This window comes from Schistocerca americana, chromosome 6, assembly GCF_021461395.2.
Source record: "Schistocerca americana isolate TAMUIC-IGC-003095 chromosome 6, iqSchAmer2.1, whole genome shotgun sequence".
NCBI classification, from domain to species: Eukaryota; Metazoa; Arthropoda; class Insecta; order Orthoptera; family Acrididae; genus Schistocerca; species Schistocerca americana.
In genome coordinates, this window is record NC_060124.1 from 23,108,900 (window position 1) to 23,128,641 (window position 19,742).

The 19,742-nt window shown below is 38.5% G+C and overlaps 1 protein-coding gene across 1 annotated transcript in view; it reads right to left on the reverse strand.

Annotated features, from left to right (window-relative positions):
* Positions 1–19,742, reverse strand: part of LOC124619377 (nesprin-1) — a 635,455-nt gene that overhangs the window by 124,792 nt on the left and 490,921 nt on the right. The window contains exon 105 of the mRNA XM_047145705.1: positions 8,050–18,486. Within this exon, the coding sequence (XP_047001661.1) occupies positions 8,050–18,486 (10,437 nt within the window). The remainder of the gene's footprint in view (positions 1–8,049; positions 18,487–19,742) is intronic.

Sequence of the window (19,742 nt, forward strand, 5' to 3'; positions counted from 1 at the left end):
TGCGAATGTGCATGTGTTTTCTCTTTCTGAAGAAGGTATTCTGGCTGAAAGCTTAAAAATGTTTAGCAGTCTTTTCACTGTGCCTGTGCACAACACAGCGCCACCTCTATATGTTGAGTAGCAATCTATCCTTTCCATAATACTGTTTTTATTTGGGAAGTAATAAACCAAAAACACTCATCCACATGCAAATTTCAAAGATGAGTAAGAGAAAATGCAATTTCACCCTTTATGTGAAACAGAATATAATCTAGCAGTAAAGGAAACCACACACCAAATAGCAGTAGTGTTGTCACTGACAGGCACATAAGAAAAACAAAACTTGTGTGCTTTGTTTCTATTCTAACCCAACAAAAAATTTATTCCATAAGCTAGCAAATCTTCTTTCTCTTTGTATGTCTCTGTTGATGACTTAATGCTTTTACTATTTGGTGAGTGGTTTCCCAACTCCTAAATTACTTACGTTCTGCCAAAATTTTCCTTACAAAATATAATCTAGAATATAATTAGAAATACATGTTGTATCATGGCAGCCTAGAGACAGCTGTTACTGCCAGTTTGAAAAATACGTAAAATAACTGCAGTTGCAATTATAAAGACGTCCTCAAAAAACAGTATTCTAATGACTAAATATGCCAGTTTGATAAATAAGTTCATGGTGTTTTTCTTTGGCATATTGGCACTCCAGCTGCAATGGGTTTATTTACTGATTGTCACTTTCTATTTATAGTTCACTGTTGCTATTTGAGTTTACATATCACCATTACGTCATTTGAACATAGTGAGTGGAGTTTGGAGCTAGAATATAGAGTACCATGTGAAGAAATTGGAACATTTCTGATATACTTTTCTGTTTGAGTTTAGTAGAGGGGTGACAGCAGCAGAGGCAGCCAGAAACATTTGCTCTGTGTTTGGGGGCAACTGCATTGGACAGAGCACCACAAGAGGAGGATCATTTTGACATTAGTAACTTTCCACATTCAGGAAGGCCTTCAGGGTTTGATGAAGGTTTTTTAAACACATTAATACACAACGTTCCAGGTCAAAGTTAATGAGAACTGGCAAACATGATAAACTATGAACATTCCACAATCATGCAACATCTGCAATCAATGGGGAAACTTTCAAAAATTGAGTGTATGGGCACCACATGCTCTAAGCCAAAATCACGAAAATCTGTGAGCAGCCATATGTGTACGTCTGCTTGCTCATCATCAACTGGCTTGTGAACAACGCTGACCATTCCTCTACTGAATCATTACTGATGCTACTGTAAGGAAAAGAAAGGAATAGTCGAGCGCAAACAAAGAATCAACTCCCTGTACAGAGATCTGTGCACATCCATAAAAGATAATCCAAACATTGCTCAACAAGTTCTTCACCTCAAAAATACGTGATTTCTATAGTCGCAGGATCGAAAGATTACCTCAGCATTGGCAAACTTCTGTAAAAAGTGAAGGAGAATATATTATTCATGACTAAATTCACTGTCATGTGTATTAGTTGTTTTTATTAAACTTAGGGAAAAATGCGACGGACTTATGTGTCAACCTACTATATTGTACCACGAGTGGATGAGGTTGAGGTATCACACAAATAGTTGTTCCTAACAGTCAGAAAATAATTTACAATTACTGTGGTTACCATAAAGAAATTCTCAAACTATGGTATTTCACAAAAGCCTCATTGTTGCTGTAATGTCACTAATGTATCACCACTGGGCAATGACAAAAATCAATTCACTTTATTCTGTGAGTTGATATGCTAGCATGTTTATGCCATGGCATAAAAATCAATTCACTTCACACTCTGTGTGAAGATCTTCAGATGTCACACATATTTAAAAACTTTGTTTCTTTCATTTTCTGAAAAGGAACCTAGGTGTAACTTGTCACTTCCATATTGTATCATATGCAGTTAGAAATATTTGGCCAGTTCCTAAACAAGTAAAAGTACCACAATCACACACACAATCACACAGACATCTAAACTCAGACTTCCACGGTCATGGTGACACTGATAAAATGTAAGTAAAATATTATAAAAAACATTTTTTAAAGTCATTAGTATATTCCAAAGGGTGGATGTGGGAGGGCAACACTTTACATTTGTGATCGTATAGTTCAGGAGTACGACGTGAAAAAGACTTTTGATATCAAAAATAGGGACCTGAAGGGGCTGGCCCCCCTCCCCCCCAACACACTTTTTCCTTGTCTTTAGGCAATCTCGTCCTGAATCAGAAGGGATATTAATTCTTCAGACAGTACTCCTGCCAGGCCTCATGACAAAACCATATCATAGTACTTTTTAGCAATGCCACATTCTGTTATTCCAACTTATTTGATGTGATTTGTGTGGTTGGGATATCGATGGCAAATAGCAGTTGACTTTGACAATACTTGTGTAGGGTGCAGACACCACTAGCTAAGGTGAATGGTGGACCACCATAATATCATATTTATGCTAGACAAGATGACTGGGCACTGCTAGCTGCAACTATGCATTCGAGATCGGGTCAGGCCAGCAGCCTACCAGACTGAGTCTCCTTGTGTGATTTGGTGCCACAGTGCTGCTGAACTGCCATCCGCACCTGCCATTGCCAGACTCCTGCCAGAGGGCAGAGGGTCATGTCCCACACACAGCAAGTCTTCACCTGCGTCCGCGGTGGACACAAAAAAGGCCTGTGTCACCAGGTGCTGCCATTCTGTACTGGAACACCATTGCAGTATAAGTCTGAGAGCATCCCTAACATCAAGACCATGCAGCTAAGTCTGAGAGCAACACTGACGTCAAGGCCGTGGCTTACTGTCAGGCTGCCAGCTGTTGCTTGGCCCGACATTAGTAACGCAGGACACCTACATATACATCTCGTCAACAGGGTGGAAGCCAGCTGCCTGAGACCTGACGTCGACCACGGTCGCCTGAGTGTGGCACATCTGCCTCACATTGCTAACAATGTAATATTTATATGGAGTTTGATAAAGCAATTCTCTCAACAACCAATGTGTCACTGGGTCCACCGGCCTGTCGCTCCACCATTCACCTTACTGAGTGCCATCTGCACCCTACACAACCATCATCAAAAACAACTGCCATTTGCCAACGATTTCTCATCACACAAGACACATCAAATAAGTTGGAATAAGGGAATGTGGCACTGCTAAAAAGTACTACGATATGGTTTCGTCAGAAGTACAGAAGTACAATCTGAGGACTTAATATGCCTTCTGATGAAGGACTAGAGTGCCTAAAGACAAGCAAAAGTGTGGGGGATAGTATATGCAGGTTCCTATTATCGATATCTAAAGTCTTTTTCACATCATCCTACTGAACTATACAATCACAAAAGTAAAGGGTTTCTCTCCCATACCCATACCCTAACCACATTTTAAAAAAAATTGTATAGTATTTCACTTACATTTTGTTAATCTCACCATGACCGTGGAAGTGCGAGTTTGGATGTCTATGTGATCGTGTGTGTGAACGTGGTACTTTTACTTGAGAAAGAGTGAGAGCAAGCTATGGTGGATACTGTTTTCTTATACATTTATTTCTGCTCAACAGGCATTGTCCACTATACTTGAGTGGTTTCCTTTCCCTTATTTTATGTTACCTACATTTCCGTAAACCTGGATACAGTTTCCTAACAAAAGATACCAAAACCATGTAAAATGTTTGTGAATCTTCTGCACAGAACTATGTCATCAGAGAAGAAGGTCATTTGATAACAACACCCACTTGTTGAGTTGTAGTAGAGGAACAAGGGGGATTATGAAGTAGCTTCCATCCTAAATACAATAAAACAATTTATATTTGGAAGTGGGCATCTGTTATCCGAAATAGCTAATTCCTGATATGAACATTAAGTACGATACATTTCCTCTAAGCTTCCCATTAACTTTGTTCTTCTCCATTCAAAAGTTATAAGGCTGCAGACCAGAACTATAGTAGAAAATATGTTCCCAAAATCATGAGCCATTCAGTTTATAGAAAATGTGATAAAGAGCAGTTCTGATAACAAATCATCAGTGAAAACACTGACAATGTTTGAGAGTTATAACACACACAGTGTTTTGCAGTTTGTGTTACAGGTACAATTGAGCTCTTACTGCTAGGAAGTTGGTCAGAACACCAAACAAACCACAGCTGTATCGTCCATTTCATTTAGTTTAACTCATATCAGGATAGCGTAGCAATACTCTTCCGCCTGCCATCATATCTGTTTACTTGTACTCCAACTTGCCCAGCCTGTCTCCTGGGATACATTCTCTAAATACACAACTTTGTTATTTAAACTTATGACCCCCCATTGCAATGCTCATGAGTAATTTTACATGTCACATTTTCACACTGACAGTTAACGTGAGTAATGTAATAAAAATGAATATTTTGATGTTCTGCTCAAAATGTATTTTTATCACTGATGAAATCAAGTTAAAGATTCATCAAGCGTGATATTCTTTGAGGTCCACAAGATATGTGTCACTGTTTGTTAATTAAAAAGACAGTAACATTCTGCCAACAAAGCTCAGGAAGTAACAACCATATATATTCTTCAAATGAGCTGAATATTTACATCGGCAATCTGAAAAATAATGTATCACAAAATTAAAAGCATCAATTTAGCAGCTTCAATATATTCAAAAATTAGACAAAATTGTTTTGCCAAATTTAAAATTTTGTATTAGCTGTAAGTGATGATATATTTATGTGATAAGAGAAAGAGATCATCACCTAGGTTCTAAAAAGCAGAACATCGATCAAGAAAATGAAATCATAAGGTCATATGAATACTAACAGTACATGACGTGCTTTGTGGTAATACAAGAGCTGGAAGAGCAGGAGGGGAATTAAATGCCAACACACCTAACCTTGGGTCAGGTTTCTGGAGACAAATAATCATAAAACTAGAGAACACTTTACACAGGAGGGAGTGAAACATGATTGTTAAAGTAACTATAAAAAGTGTCGACAGATTCGCATTATTACCTAATATACTGGCAGCTGCAGGAAAATGATTTCACAAAATATTTTCACTGTTACAAACATTTCAGTTATATTTTAAAGCCAATACATGGCATATCATAACTCAGCTTTCATTTATCTCCCCCACACACAATCTATAAACAATAGTGAAGAAAACAAGTGTACCTCTCTATAGGAGTCACAATTTATCCACTTTTACTGACATAATTTTCTCACTAGTAATTCACATGAAAATTTTGAATGTTCATATGAAGAAACACCAGACAATAAGCAAGATGGTTCAAATGCATAAAATAAAATTTAAATTGAAAAAAGCAGAATTGTATGTTAAACACAAATAATTTCGATTTTAGAAAGTTATACCTGTGGAACTCAGTTGGTATAGTAGTGGATTCCTGATTAAATTTAGTTTTTATTTTTCTGTGCATTTGAAATAAGCAGCATTCTACAAATATTTTCCTCTTCATTAAATAACAATAATGAAAAACCAACTTCTGAAGCTAAACAATAATTTACTTTTCTTCCTGCAATTATAGCAACTAAATAGTAGTAGTAGTAGTAGTAGTAAACCATTAAAATTTCTCTCCCATGTACTTTTATTAATGGAATTTGCAACAAAAGTGTTACATGCAACCTAGTCATATGTAGTAACAATCTGATGGATAACACTTCATAACCGAGCGGGGTGGCGCAGTGGTTAGACACTGGACTCGCATTCGGGAGGACGACAGTTCAATCCCACGTCCGGCCATCCTGATTTAGGTTTTCCGTGATTTCCCTAAATCACTCCAGGCAAATGCCGGGATGGTTCCTCTGAAAGGGCACGGCCGACATCCTTCCCAATCCTTCCCTAATCCGATGAGACCGATGACCACGCTGTCTGGTCTCCTTCCCCAAAACCAACCAACCAACCAACCAACACTTCATATTTTGAACTGTATTTTGTTAATGGCTGTGCAAATGAATAATTCCTGATTAGAATTATTCAAATTGTTAAAATTTTCAACTGGAGAAAAATCATTATCTAAATAAATTCAAAATTAGCACAGAATTTTAATTATAACTTCTATATAAATGGATATCTATTTGTGCTGCCAGCAATAATATTATATTCTGAATGTTTTAATGAGATGATTTCCTTCGCAAAACTAGTTACTTATTAGTATGCAAGAGAAGAAAGAAGGCTGGGAGTGTACTATCAGTACTTTGAACACCATGTTATCTTTGTGGAAGAGCTTGTTATAACCATAAAATTCCTGATACACACAAAAAGCACTTCTGATTCAAACAAAGAGTTCTACTGAATTATTTTGCAGCATGAAACTTCCTGGAAGATTAAAACTGTGTGCTGGAGTGAGACTCAAACTCTGGACCATTGCCTTTCATGGGCAAGTTCCCACGAAAGACAAAAGTCCCGAGTTCGAGTCTCAGTACGGCACACAGTTTTATCTGCCATGAAGTTTCATATCAGTGCACGCTCTGCTGCATGGTGAAAATCTCATTCTGGAAACATCCCCCACTCTGTGGCTAAGCCATATTCAGCAATATCATTTCTTCCAGGAGTGCTAGTTCTACGAGCCTTGCAGGAGAGCTTCTGTGGAGTTTGGAAGGTAGGAGACAAGGTACTGGCAGAAGTAAAGCTGTGAGGACGGGACATGAGTCGTGCTTGGGTTGCTCAGATGGTACAGCACTTCCATGCGGAAGGCAAAGGTCCCAAGTTTGAGTCTCAGTCCAGCACACTGGTTTAATCTGCCAGTAATTTTCATATCAGCGCACACATTGCTGCAGAGTGAAAACCTCATTATATTTTGCAGCTTATTTAGCAAATGCCAGGTATGTCATAATGTAACTTCACACTCTGCTAGGAAAAAGCATTCGACCAATTGTCTGTTAGCCATTTATGGATCGGTCTTATGGCACACCACTTGAACTGTGCACTGCGTACATACATTGTGCATGAATATTAAATGCAGTGTGCTGATATGTCATTGTAGATTAAGGGTAAAGTTACGGATTGCAAACCTGTACTGATACAATGTTTACTCCTACCAAAATACACTACGTCCTCCGACCATGATCAACAGCTTGATGCTACAAAAGAATAAATGTGTCTTACATCTCCTAAAATATTACAGAGGGCAGACTGACATTTGTGGTGATTCACAACTTATAATGCGAAAGCTACAATGTACAATCATGCTAGCTGAATTACAATAATGAAATATACTTTTCATCACTTTAATCTGAACCACTTGACCTATAGCAAACCTATGATGTTCATTCATAGTATAGTAGCTTAAGACACCTGGGAAAGGATGATAAGAGTAGTATCTGGGATTGCAGACAGTGCTTATCACTATTGTGTCAAGCAAGGCTTTATGCCAAGTGCTTCAGTGCAGCCAGCTGGTGCAAAGAATAACATCTCTCAGTGATGATCTCTTTATCTATATCTAAGTCAGTTAATAAAACATTATTTATTCGATACACAATTTAAAATTTAAAAAAAAAAAAAAAATTATGTAGATGCTACGAATAATATAAAAAGCTGAAAAAGATACAGCAGCTACTTTGCATTATACAAAAAATTAGCAGAGCTATGAGGACAAACAGCTTTCAAAAATAATGCACAGGACAGGAAAACAAAGGCAACAGTTTTAAATTAGTTAACATACAGAAGCATACTACACAATACACCAAAAAGCAACGTTTTATAAAGATAGCTTTAGGCTGACAAGCATGTTTTGTTTTAAATTTTGCATGATTAAATTAGTAAATTTGGGTTGTATCACCAAATGCTTTAAACATATCAGCAGAAATAATAATAGAAATAGTTCCAAAAACAACAAAGGTTTAACTATGGCCAAACAAAATGATAATTTTGTTAATTGAAAACAGTTAATGAAGCTGTACAGCCCAACTCAAAATATATGAAGAATTAACGTAACACTTGTTATGAAAACCTGGAGAGAAAGGAAAACACTGAAGAATCAAAAAAGCATTAGCAGTCAAAATGAACAGCTGTCTGCCAGGACATAGGGGAAACACACAACAAACATCTCGAACCTTCAGCTGTGATACCCAATCGTCCTTGGCAAGACTGATGTGCGGCTCTTCCTCCAGGTTGGTGAAGACATCCTCTGCAACTCTGTGGGCGAGGCGGGACGTGTGTTCTTCTAAGGAAAGGTAGGTGCTTTCAGCAGGCCAGCTGCACATGCCACCTGGCAGATCAGCACTTAGCACCTCTGTCGTGGTGTCAGGATGCCCTCCCTCACCAACACCTCTAGGAGTTCTGGAGCCTGGTGAACTGTTCCCACTGCTTCCCCCATCATCCTTATCTCGTCGATGATCATCACCATTGTAAGCCTCTACTTCTGAAGTTTGTTCAGTTAATGATGATCTTGACAAGGCTAGAAGTGTCTGCCACTGAACTTCTGAATCATGAAATTTCCATTTATTTGCCCAGAAAGTTTCATCAAGGGGAATAAACTGTCGCAGTATTTCCTCCTTTTGCAATACACGTAATATCTCATCAACTTCACGTTCACTTTCAGAGTAATGTTTCTTTCGGCTACTGTCTCTGCGAATCCTGTGCCTATCGTTCGTAGCTAGTCTCTGTTGTGATCTTTCACGTTTCATTTTGCTTTTATCTTCGTCTTTAAAGTCATTTGAATCAGCTGCAGAAATTGAGGTTTGTTCCCTGGTGTTCTCATCTGCTGGACCTGATAACTGCCTTTGCTTCAGCTTCAAGTCATGGTTCTTCTCAAAGGGGACATCTACGGAACTAATTTTTATTTCTGCCCTCAAAATCTTACTTTCATCAGAGGGGTCTTTAACATTTTCTGATACAAGAGCATTTTCAGAATAAACTACATCATTTTCCTTTGATACATCACTACTAATGCGTGAGCCTGATCTGGATCTTGACCGTCTTCTCCTTAACTCTTTCTTAGAAACAATCTCAATAAAACCATCTGGATCAATTTTTTGAGCAGTGTCACCAAGATTAATATCATCATCTTCTTCTTCTTGTTGCTGTATCTGTATCTTTGGTAATGACATTACAGATTGTTCTGTAGGATATAACAGTAACTTTGTGCCCTCCACAACAGCTGATTTCTCAGTATCCAAACTACCAGCTGCAGACTCAGTAGTTTCTTCATGAGGTGGTGACATTTTTACAGTTGTTTCAGGCTTGCTAGCAACAATATCTGCCCATGATTTTCCAGATGACACATCAGTTTGTGTTTCTGGTGTAACAGAAGATATAAACTCTTGGTTACTATCATCTTTATGTGTCAAATCTGTAAAATGAATCTCCTCCCTATCAATATCTCCAATCCCCACATTTAAAGTTGTACAATCAAGATGCTGACTTACTGGCACACTGTCTTCAAGAATTTGTACCCTATCTGTTTCCATAAAAGGCTCCTTTGTAATCTGAATTCCTTCACCTTCAGCACTTACAAAAGCAGCAACTCTATTTTTGGGCACAAATTCCTCAAACCCATCAGCAAATATCTGCTTGAGAGTTTTTACTGGTTTAATAACTATCTGTGTACTGTCAACAACTCCTTCTTCTAGTGTTGTGGAGACAGACACTGCTGAAGTGGGTGTGTCCTTCATGGCATCGAGTTCCTTCCATTGCCTCTCAGCATGAATCAGCTTCAGAGAATCATTCCAATGCCTTTCATTTGCCAAGTTCTCAAGAGCAGAATGTTGTGCAGATGGCATTGTTTCAGTTTCTGTGTTTCTCTCGGCAGTCACATGTTTCACAGGTTCCACTGGCTTTTCAGTAACAATTACCTCCTGTGTAAGGTTTTCAGTAGCCAATGCAGAAACCTGAAATCTAAGTGACTTCTGCATGGTTAATTTCTTCCACTGTTTTTCAGCATCAACGAACTTCAAGAAATCGTTCCAGGGTCTTTCTTGTGCAAGACATTCAAGGGCATACTTTTGTACAGGATTTATTTTTTGTTTATCAGTGCTTCCTGGTATTAATGCTTCTTGTGTAGCTGTTTTCAACTTTACATCATTAGAGTCTGCATCCTCTGTTTCTCTTAGTTTCACATTATCTTGAATTGCACTTCCATCAATCATGATCGTCTGTATGTCAGAATCTGGTTGCCTATCTTCCTCACTTATTTCTGCACCTGTAGTCACTCGGGCAACATCAGAATCATAATCCAAATTACTCTGTTTTAATGATTTACTTTCCTGCCAGTCTCTCTCTGCTTCATATATAGAAATAACATCATACCGCAATGTATTTGTAAATAGAGGAGCACTCTCATGATGATCTTGTTTACTGCATGGTAATGCGACTTGTTTTTCATCTGGGAACTCTGGCCTCTCTTCAGTCTTTGCAGGAGTCACAACAGACTTCACTCTCACTTCACCTTCCTTTTCATTTTTTATATGCTCTGCATTTATTAGTTGCCACTTTGCTTCACTCTCCTGGTATGTGTGACATATCGGCCATGCATCCAGGGAAATGAACTTTAACTTTTCTTTGTTTTTATAATCACTGTCACTTGTTTCATATCGAATAGCCACAGTTTCCAGCTCTTTGGCTTTCTCTATAGGATTTTGCAGTTGTGTCTCAATACTGCCAGTGGGTGGGCTAAGGAAGTCAGTGATTTCGGTTTTCTGAATGTCATGAGTCACTAGTAATCCTCTGTCATCAGCAGTAACTTCTTTGCATGCTTCTTGTTCCAGTTCACTTCCCACAATCTCCTTTGGCTTTACTGTATCCTTTCTTGTAACGTCATTATTGAATAGATCATGCTGATAATGACTTTTGTCTGTCTGATTGTCTTCAAGGATTTTATCAGACATATCTGTTCTGTTTTTCTGAAGATCTTCATCCTTAAGTTTTGGCTCTACATCCTCATCTGGAGCTAAATGTGTAGTAACCAATGACGAGATTTCTTCCAAAAGAGTATCTTTTACTTCTATTTTTCCAGAGGGCATTTCTTCTTTATTTATCAAAGATACTTGTGTGTTCATACTGCACTCTTTGTTATGACTTTCAATAAGCTTAGACGTATCTTCATCACTATCATCAAACAAGATAGGCTCATCAAGTGCATTAATCCATGCATCACTAAATGGGCTTGCTGTTGTTTCTGGGGAGATAACATCTGATATTAATTTGGAAGTTGTCATAACAGTGACATCTTTCTCTACATTAGCTTCCTGACAGCGTGAGTCAACGTCTTCAACACTGCCTGTGATGCTATCCTGTTTCTCGTATGACTTAACTTTAACATTTGATAAACTGTTGTCGTTGTCAACGGAGGTGAGAATTTGTTGCACATCACCAACATTTTTCAGGTCATTGGTATGAGGTGCTGGAACTTCCTTCCCTTCAGTGACTGGAACATCTATTTCTATAGGTCTGTCAAATGTAGACTCACCCAACTCAGCACGAATAACATCTCTATTCTGTGAAGAACTAATGAACTCTTCTGGTATTTTTGGACGTTGTTTCCTTTTCTTCATTTTTTGCTGAAGCTTTTTAACATTTTCCTCAATGGAACTTTGGTCTTCAACACTATCCAAACCAACAGAGAACTCCTGTTCCTTAATTTCTTCCTCAAAACTTTTATCAGTGGGTGCTATTATTTCAACAATCTTCCTTGGCTTTCTTGACCTCTCTTTCACTGATCCAAAAATGGCTGCATTTTCATCCAAACCCAAGCCACAAACATCTTCCTGTCTGGGACTAAGAAGTTCATCTGCAATACCAGAATCTGATTCTGCTGATACAGGAGACTGAGGGAAAACATTGAATGATGATGGAGGAGTACTGCCAGATAATAGTAGCAAAGAATCGTCCTCTTTGTCATTTTGACTTTCATCAAAATGATCCCTAGGGCTTTCAGCAATGACCACATTATCCTGCTGATGGATGGTGTTACTAACAAAAGGATTTTCTATGATTGTCCTTACTGGAGGTGATTTTGCCATCCATTCAGGTGTCAAAACCACACTTTCCAAGTCAGTGAGCACTTCAGGAATAAAAGGTGGAGTACGGTGTGAAGGTGCACCTAAGAAAGAATGTTGATTAGGCACATCTTGAGCTTCAGAGTTCTTAGTAGCTCTTTCCTCTAAATGTAGCGGTGGTATTATGTCAGCAGGTCGCTGAAGTTTCTTCCTTGTATCTCGTCTCTGTAAAGGTGCATCTGTTGTCTTCTTTACATCAGTCACAGTCTCATCAGATATGTTCTTTGCATCAGTTTCTGACTTCTGTTTTGGCCCACCTTCAATGGGTAATTTACTCTTGGGTTTCTTTGTTTTCTTTTTCTTACCTGTACTTTCTTCTTGTGCAGAATGTTCAGAATCAGAAATTGGTGATTTTGGAATAGCTTCATGCATAGTATGTTCAGCACCTGAGGTGTCAGCTTTTAGTTCAGAAACAATTTTTACTTTTTTTACTTTCTTATTTGGTTTTTGTCTTTTTATTTGAGAGTCTGCATTTGCTGTATCTACTAAAGTAGGCTCTACTTTACTAAGCCCTTCAGGTTTTACTTGACTGTCAGAGTCCGTATGTTGTTTCACATCTGGCAACAGTTCTAACTTCATGCTTTCTGCGCTTCTTATTTCTTCCACAAACTTATGTGTTTCAGTTGACACAGATACTGGAGAAGGATGAGTTTTATCTTTCGCATTATCTGAAGTGGATTTTAACTTAACATCTCTTTTGGTCGATTTCTTTCCTTTTTTCCCTGCACTGGCTCCTTTGTCAATAACTCCTGCTTTGTTCAGCTTATCTCTCCCACCCTGCACACTTTCTTCTTGGAACTCTTCTTCCTTGCCATGATCAGGTGTTTCCAGTGGTTTATCTTCCTCACTCTGTCGTGTTGTCTTCTCTAACCACATTTCCTCCGACTCTACCTCCTGGTACTGACTTGACGGTTCCTCACTTTTCATTTGCTGACTCTCTGGTGCCTGCAACACATCTTGTATCTGAGGGCAAGGTTTCTTGTATTCAATATCATCTACAGCTGCTGTGAAACTGCTTCCCTCTGGAGCATAAGCATCACAAATACACATCTCAGCATCTTGGGTGACATCATCACAAAGAATTTGAATCTCTTGTTCAACAGCACCTTTCTTGCTTGTAGCTTCTCCTTGAGCAGAGACAGCAGTGGAAGAACTAATATCTTTAGTAATTCCAGGATCTGATGTTTCAGATTTCAAAGGATGTTCAGTTTCTTTTCTACCAGACTGTGTATCTTGACTCTCAATCATTACTTCATTATCAATTTTTAGCTTGTTTTCAATAAAAACATTTTCCTGCATGTTATCAGATGAAGTGCCAGGTATACTCGTATATTCAGCTTCAAAGTGTAACAAATTTACATGCGGTGGTACAAAGTCATTCATCTTTTCTTCCTTTTGTGTTCTTAAATTTGTGGCTCCTAACTCTGTATCCATCAGCTCTGGCCTTTCAGAGTCCTGAAAACTTAATGGTTTTTCTGGGGTTTCAGTAGCAGTAACACTACTGATTTCTATCGGTTTAGTAGCTGTAACATATTTTTCAGTTTCATTTCCTATAGATGGTTTCACTTCTCTACTAAAGTTTTCTGCCACTACGAACTCTCCCGGGGTTTCCACAACATCACTAGCTATTTCTATTGATTCTGTAACTCTATCACATTTTTCACTTTTATTTCCTATAGATGGTTTAATTTCTTCGTTAGAGTTTTCTTTCACAAGAAACTCTCTAGGATGTACAAGCTGCACACTGGAAATTGCTTCACTACCTACTTTTGCGGTCTCTGCCAGATTATCACTGATGGTTTCCAACATTTTTCTTTCCTTCCAAATGAATTGCTCTGTTGTGATCTTCTGGTCAGCTAATTTTGTTTCCTTGATCTCCTCACTGAGTTGTCCTTGGCTTGGAGAAGTTTGCATCATATGTAGCTCTGGTGGGTCTATATGTTCTAGTTCCACCTTATCAACAATAGTCACAACTTTCCTGCCACTTATTCCTTCACCAGATACATCTTTAACAATTTCCTTTGGTGCACTGTCCGCATCTGAAGTGATGGCCTTGCTTTTCTGTTTTTTGCTCTTTTTAGAAGATGCTGGCTTCTGGGTAGAGTTCCCACCAACATTAGTGCTGTCTGACACAAATTTTTCTTGGGATGTAGTACTTTGTAATGGCACTTGTTCATCAAGAGATCTGTTGGAAGGCACAATATCCACACCTGGAAACTTAGGGCTGGCTGGAGTAGTCTCTTCTGACTTCATTTTCTTACTACGTTTACTGCGGCTCTTTTTCTTAATGTCTAGTGTGTCATCTGATTTTGTGTCACACTGTTTTTGAATCTCCTGATCTGCCAGTTCTTCTCCAGTTTTGAATTCTGAATCATTTGTAGGTTGTTCTGAAGATATTGTCTCCATGACAATGCTATGACTCTTCCCAGGAGCCTCGTCATGTTTCAATTCATTCATTTGGTCCTGCTCTGGACTTACTTCCTTTTCAACATGGATATTTAACTCCTCAGATATTTTTATCTTTCCCAATTTCAATTGTTTTGTCCTCTTATTTTTCTTCTTCTTAGTCATACTAACGGAGTCTGCATTTTGTGTTGTGTCTTCTGTGGATGGGGTTGAAGGAGAAATATTTTCATCACTCAATTTAGGAACAATTTCTCTTTCATGCACATGTGTCTCTCCCCCAACTGGATGGCTGGTATTCATTTCAGTAGGTAAGTCCTTTATCATCGTCTGTGTCGTCACAGTTGTCAACTTCATATCATCCATTCCTGTTGATGGAGAAAATCCTGTCTTTTCAGAGGTGTGTATTTCTGAACACAATGAAACAACTTCATCCTCTTGGGATGCTGGCATTTTGCATTCTCCACTTTCCATAGTTGGCTGTTTCATTACTTCCAGCTCTTTGGCATCTACATCCCTTGCTTTTTGCAATAACATTATTTCTTTTGGTATTTGATGTTTGGTTGTTTCTCCCATTTTCACTGCATCTTCTTCTAGGCACTTAGCATTGCTTAGAACATCAACGTCTTCAGAAATACTGAGTGGTTTCTCCAATGTGAATGTTTCTTCTAAAGCATGCTTCTTTTCAACTGTAAGCTCATTTTCTGCATTTGAAATTAAATTACTACTCTCTACTTCACAAATGTTGTTATCAGCACTATAATTTTTATGGCGTGGTTCCAGACTTCCTCTCTCTGTGTATAACAATTGTGTCTGTTCAACAGATTTAAATCCAGGTTTATTTACGTGACTATTTAAATCCTTATTATTTAAATGTTTAGCTTTCTTTGACTTTCTGGTATTCTTTTTAGAGTGATCTAGTTCCAACTTTTCTGTACTAGGTGGAGTAGTTTCACTGCTAGCTTCTGTTGCTTTGGAAGCCAACAATTTTTCTTCACAGTTTTGTAGAGAATCTGTAGCATCAGAAACAATTTTATTTTCCATCTCTGTTGGGTGTTTAGTAATTTTTGTGGACAAGTTGTGAAGTGTGTTTCTAGGGAATTGATCAGCCTTGTTCTCTTCAAAATCAATACATGGATCATCTGTTTCTCTAATAGCATCTTGTATTTCTTTAACGGCTTGATCATTCAAGGGAATATTTCCATCGGCTTCCAGTGAGATGGGTGCTGAGGAAGTACTCTGAGTATTAGGCTCTAAAACTGGAATACTGCTTTCACTCACAGTCTTAGAACCACCTTTTCTCCTCCTGCTACTGGCTGTTTTAGTTTGTGAAGCAGTATTGCTCTGTGTGTCTACATTTTGATCACTCTTACTATTTGGATCAGAAAGTGTCACCACTACTTCATCTGACTCTTGTGCTACTTCAAATGGAATAGAAGCAGTGGCATGACAAATATTTATTTTGCCATCTGTTTGTGTGATTTCCACGACACCTTCAACCATATCCAAATGGGAAACTGAAGGTAATTCTGTCTTGCTTCCATTATCAACTTGCTTCTTTCCACGTCTACGCTTGGATCTTGGTGTATCCTGATTTTCGTAATTCACAGCCTCTGTCTTGTTTTGAGGCTTTTTCTTAGTTTTGGATTCCTGAGTGATATTTGCATCTTCTGACAGTGCTATTCCACCATCTGACCCTTGTTTTGGATCAGTCTCAGAACCCTCATTATTATTTACTGATTTACTTTTCTTGACATTTTTCTTTTCTTCTTTCTCAGGTTTTGTTTCTGGGAGCAATTCTTTCTTCCCTTTGTGTTTGATATGTAAATGTTCCATTTCAGCAATTTCCTTCAATGCTTTTTCTATTTCATCATCATTTTGTAGCTTCTCTGGTTTCTTCTTCTTCTGTTTCTTCTTTTTATCTTGTTCAGAAGGCACCACATCTCCTTGATGTTTGTGCGTCTCTTCTGTTCCAATAATTTTTGAATCATTTTGAGCCTGGTTTTCTTTGTTACTGAGAATCTCTTCTGCTATCAGGGGAGTCTGAGGACTGTGTGCATTTGATTTGGTATTTCTCATATTACTTTTCTTAGTATTTATATCTTTCCGTTCAGTTGAAGTCATGATACCCACAGCTTGATCTTCTAAGCTAGTTATATCCATCTTTTGCTCTCCATTAGTTGAGGTATCAATGTCTTCAACTTCTGGGAAGAAAAAAGACTGTTGTACAGGAATATTATCCATCTGTATATCACCAGTGATTTTCTTTTTCTTCTGTTTGTTTCTCCCTGATTTTTTACATTCAGCTGGAACATTTGGCTGGAGAGAAGCATTAGTTTTTGCATCAGCAAAAACTCCTTTCTTTCCTTGGTTACTTTGACTGTTCACACTCCTTAGAGATGCGTCACTTGTTGGTACAGAGCCACTTCGTGCAGGCGGAAGAGATCTAGCTGACTCGGCCCTCCCCATATTAAAACGCTCACGGGAAGGAGAGGCAGACCACTCTCTTGAATAACAACCTGCAGGTGACATATGTCGAGGAGAAAGTGATCGATCGTTTCGTCTGCTTTTATACACCGGCACTGTCTGGCTGGATGGCTGGAGAGATTTAGTGCACAGTCCTTGTGCTACAATTTGTGCATAAGACATATGGCACCGGTCAATATCAACAGGACTTCCTATGTTTTCAGTTCTCTGAAGTTCCTCTTCCACTTTATGTGTAACAACAGTGGTGGTATCATTACCTGCAGCTGATATTTCATAATAGGTGTTATCATTTTCTGCTGCTAGTTCACCTGCTTCTGCAGGAATGGCAGGTGCATGGGACAAAACAGTAACATTATCTTCCAACTGATCAGGCTGTTCGATCATTTCAAATTCTTCAGAGTCGTATGACTGTTTACCACTAAAAGACACTGGCTGGTCCACTTCTTGCTCATAAACTGGCTGTTCAACTATGACGGTCTCAAAATCTTCTGCTGGCTTTTCCAAAGAAGTCTCGGGCACAATATACTGCTCAGCAGTTGCATGATATGTCCCAAGACCAGAATTAAGAAGCTGCTGACCTGATGCTATAAATCCTACTAGATCAGGTGGCTGCTGAATGTAATCAAATACTGCTGACACAGGTTCAACTGGTACTGCCTCAACCACTGGAACTGTCTCAACTATAGGCACAGTCTCAACATGTGCAGCTTGGGCAAGCACCTCTTGCTGCAGAAATTCTGCTGTGTCTTGTGGTGTATGATAGCTTTCAACACCCCAGTCATGTCGCCCGCGAAGTATATCAGCATACGAAGTCGATCCTGGATTCCACATTGGACTCGGGGATCGGCCACGCCTCTGATCAGGTTTTAAAGATTCTTTTGGAATTATCTGTTGCTGTTTCCTAGGAGTCTGATGTAAGATCTGTGGATTTTCGGACTTCCCTTGTTTAAGTGTTACTGCAGCTTCTGTTTCATGCACCTGACGGTTCGGAGACGAGACAATCTCAGCAACATTTGAAATTTTGCAAGTGATGTCTCTACGCCTTGGAGATCTGCCTCTCCGTTCTGTAACTGGTTTTTCAGTTTCAGGTTCAATGCTTTCTGTTAAGTTTTTAGGACATTCTGCAACTTCAATATCTGAGATAGTGTCTGTGTCTCTTATGTGACTGACTTCATTATTCTGGCTATTAATGATTGGTTCTTCATGTTGTTCTTTAATAATTTTTTGAGGAATTTGTGACATTTCTTGCACAAGCTCTTCCACTTTTGGTTCTTCAGCTAGATTGGAACTTGATTCCACTTCCTTGGTCAGTGTCTTTTGTGTAACTGTTTTTATGACAGATACTCTCATTGGTTTTTCATTCCTGTTGTCTACTTGTTCTGCAAATGGACAAGGGCTTGTGCGACCTGCAGCAATATCGGCATATGTTACAGGAAGAGCATATGCCGGTACCCTCTGACGCACACCAGTTTTGTCATATTCGGTGCCTTCACCGGTGCTGTCCATTTTTTCAGGAACTATGACCACATATGGATCAATATGGTGCATGTGGTCCATCAACACTTGAATACGGGTCCTCAAAGCGCCCATATCTCGTTGAAGGCCCTGATCATCCAGTAAAATAACAGTGTTAACAATGTGTGAAAGCTTCCATCACACAGATAATATATGCTAAGTACATTTTATGTCTCCAATCAATAAATTTTTGTAAAATTAATACATTTTCTGGGTTATGCTTATCATTTGTCCAACTTTGCTGGTGGCCGCATTTCACATTTCATTTTAAGTGTTTCCAATGTCACTGATGATTTTTCTCTATTGCTCAGCTTTTGAATTCACAAAAGACGAGCGAAGCAGTTGCCCAATCTTCTTCCTCCAAAGTGAATGAGCAATAAGTAAATGTTAAGAGTCTAGTGGCTCCAAGTCAGGAGTCCCTCTCTGCATCAGAAGTTTGATGCGCTCATTGCGTGCATCTATCTTGGTCTGGAGGGTGAGAATGCGCTCTCGACATGCCTGCAAGATCGATGGGGAGGGGCAGGAGGTAGCAAAAAGAATTAAGTCAGAATTCAAAGCAAGAGACCCAAAATTAATCTTGCAAAAATGATTGAGAAAGATTCCAGTAAAGCATGTACAACTGAATTATAGAAACAGAAATCTTGTGATTGAAAATGCAACTATTAATGAAATTATGAAAGACAAGAAATAAGTATTAATGTCTTGCAATATAAGTAAAGATACCAAGTACCCCAGGAAAAAAACCATTAAGAAAAGCAAAAGTAAGACATCAAAAAACCTTAACCAACTACAAGCAAATGTGATAAGAAAAGGAAAAAAAGAACAAACAGTTTAAAAGTAAATTTGTACTTGAAATCTATAAAAGCATGGATGTGGAAAAAGTAAGGAAAGAAATCCCAGCTGCACAGTAAGGACTATGGAAACACCTTGATGAAATGATCTTGCAGCCACCATGCATTCTGACCAGATGAAAGTCAACCAGCTCGGTCCTTCATCAAAATGTTTCCAGAAGTTTTCATGATACTACTTATACCTCCGTTTAACTTGCACCATTTGTGCTGTTTATAACATCTTTCATTTTTGCAAATGTTATAGACTGTACCTGAAAATAACAGCTTACTATAATCATTCCCCTATACATTTGCAATACTGTGTCTGAACCACTTCTGTTTTTTGTTAGGACAATAAAAATACATTGTTTAAAGAAAAAACACACACACACACATTATGTAAACTGAGAGTACTACTGAATGTCTACAAAACAGTCAAAGAGTTAAGGCATGTCACTTATCAACATATTATTAACAGCTCTCAAATATTAGAATTATACAGTAACAAAATACTAT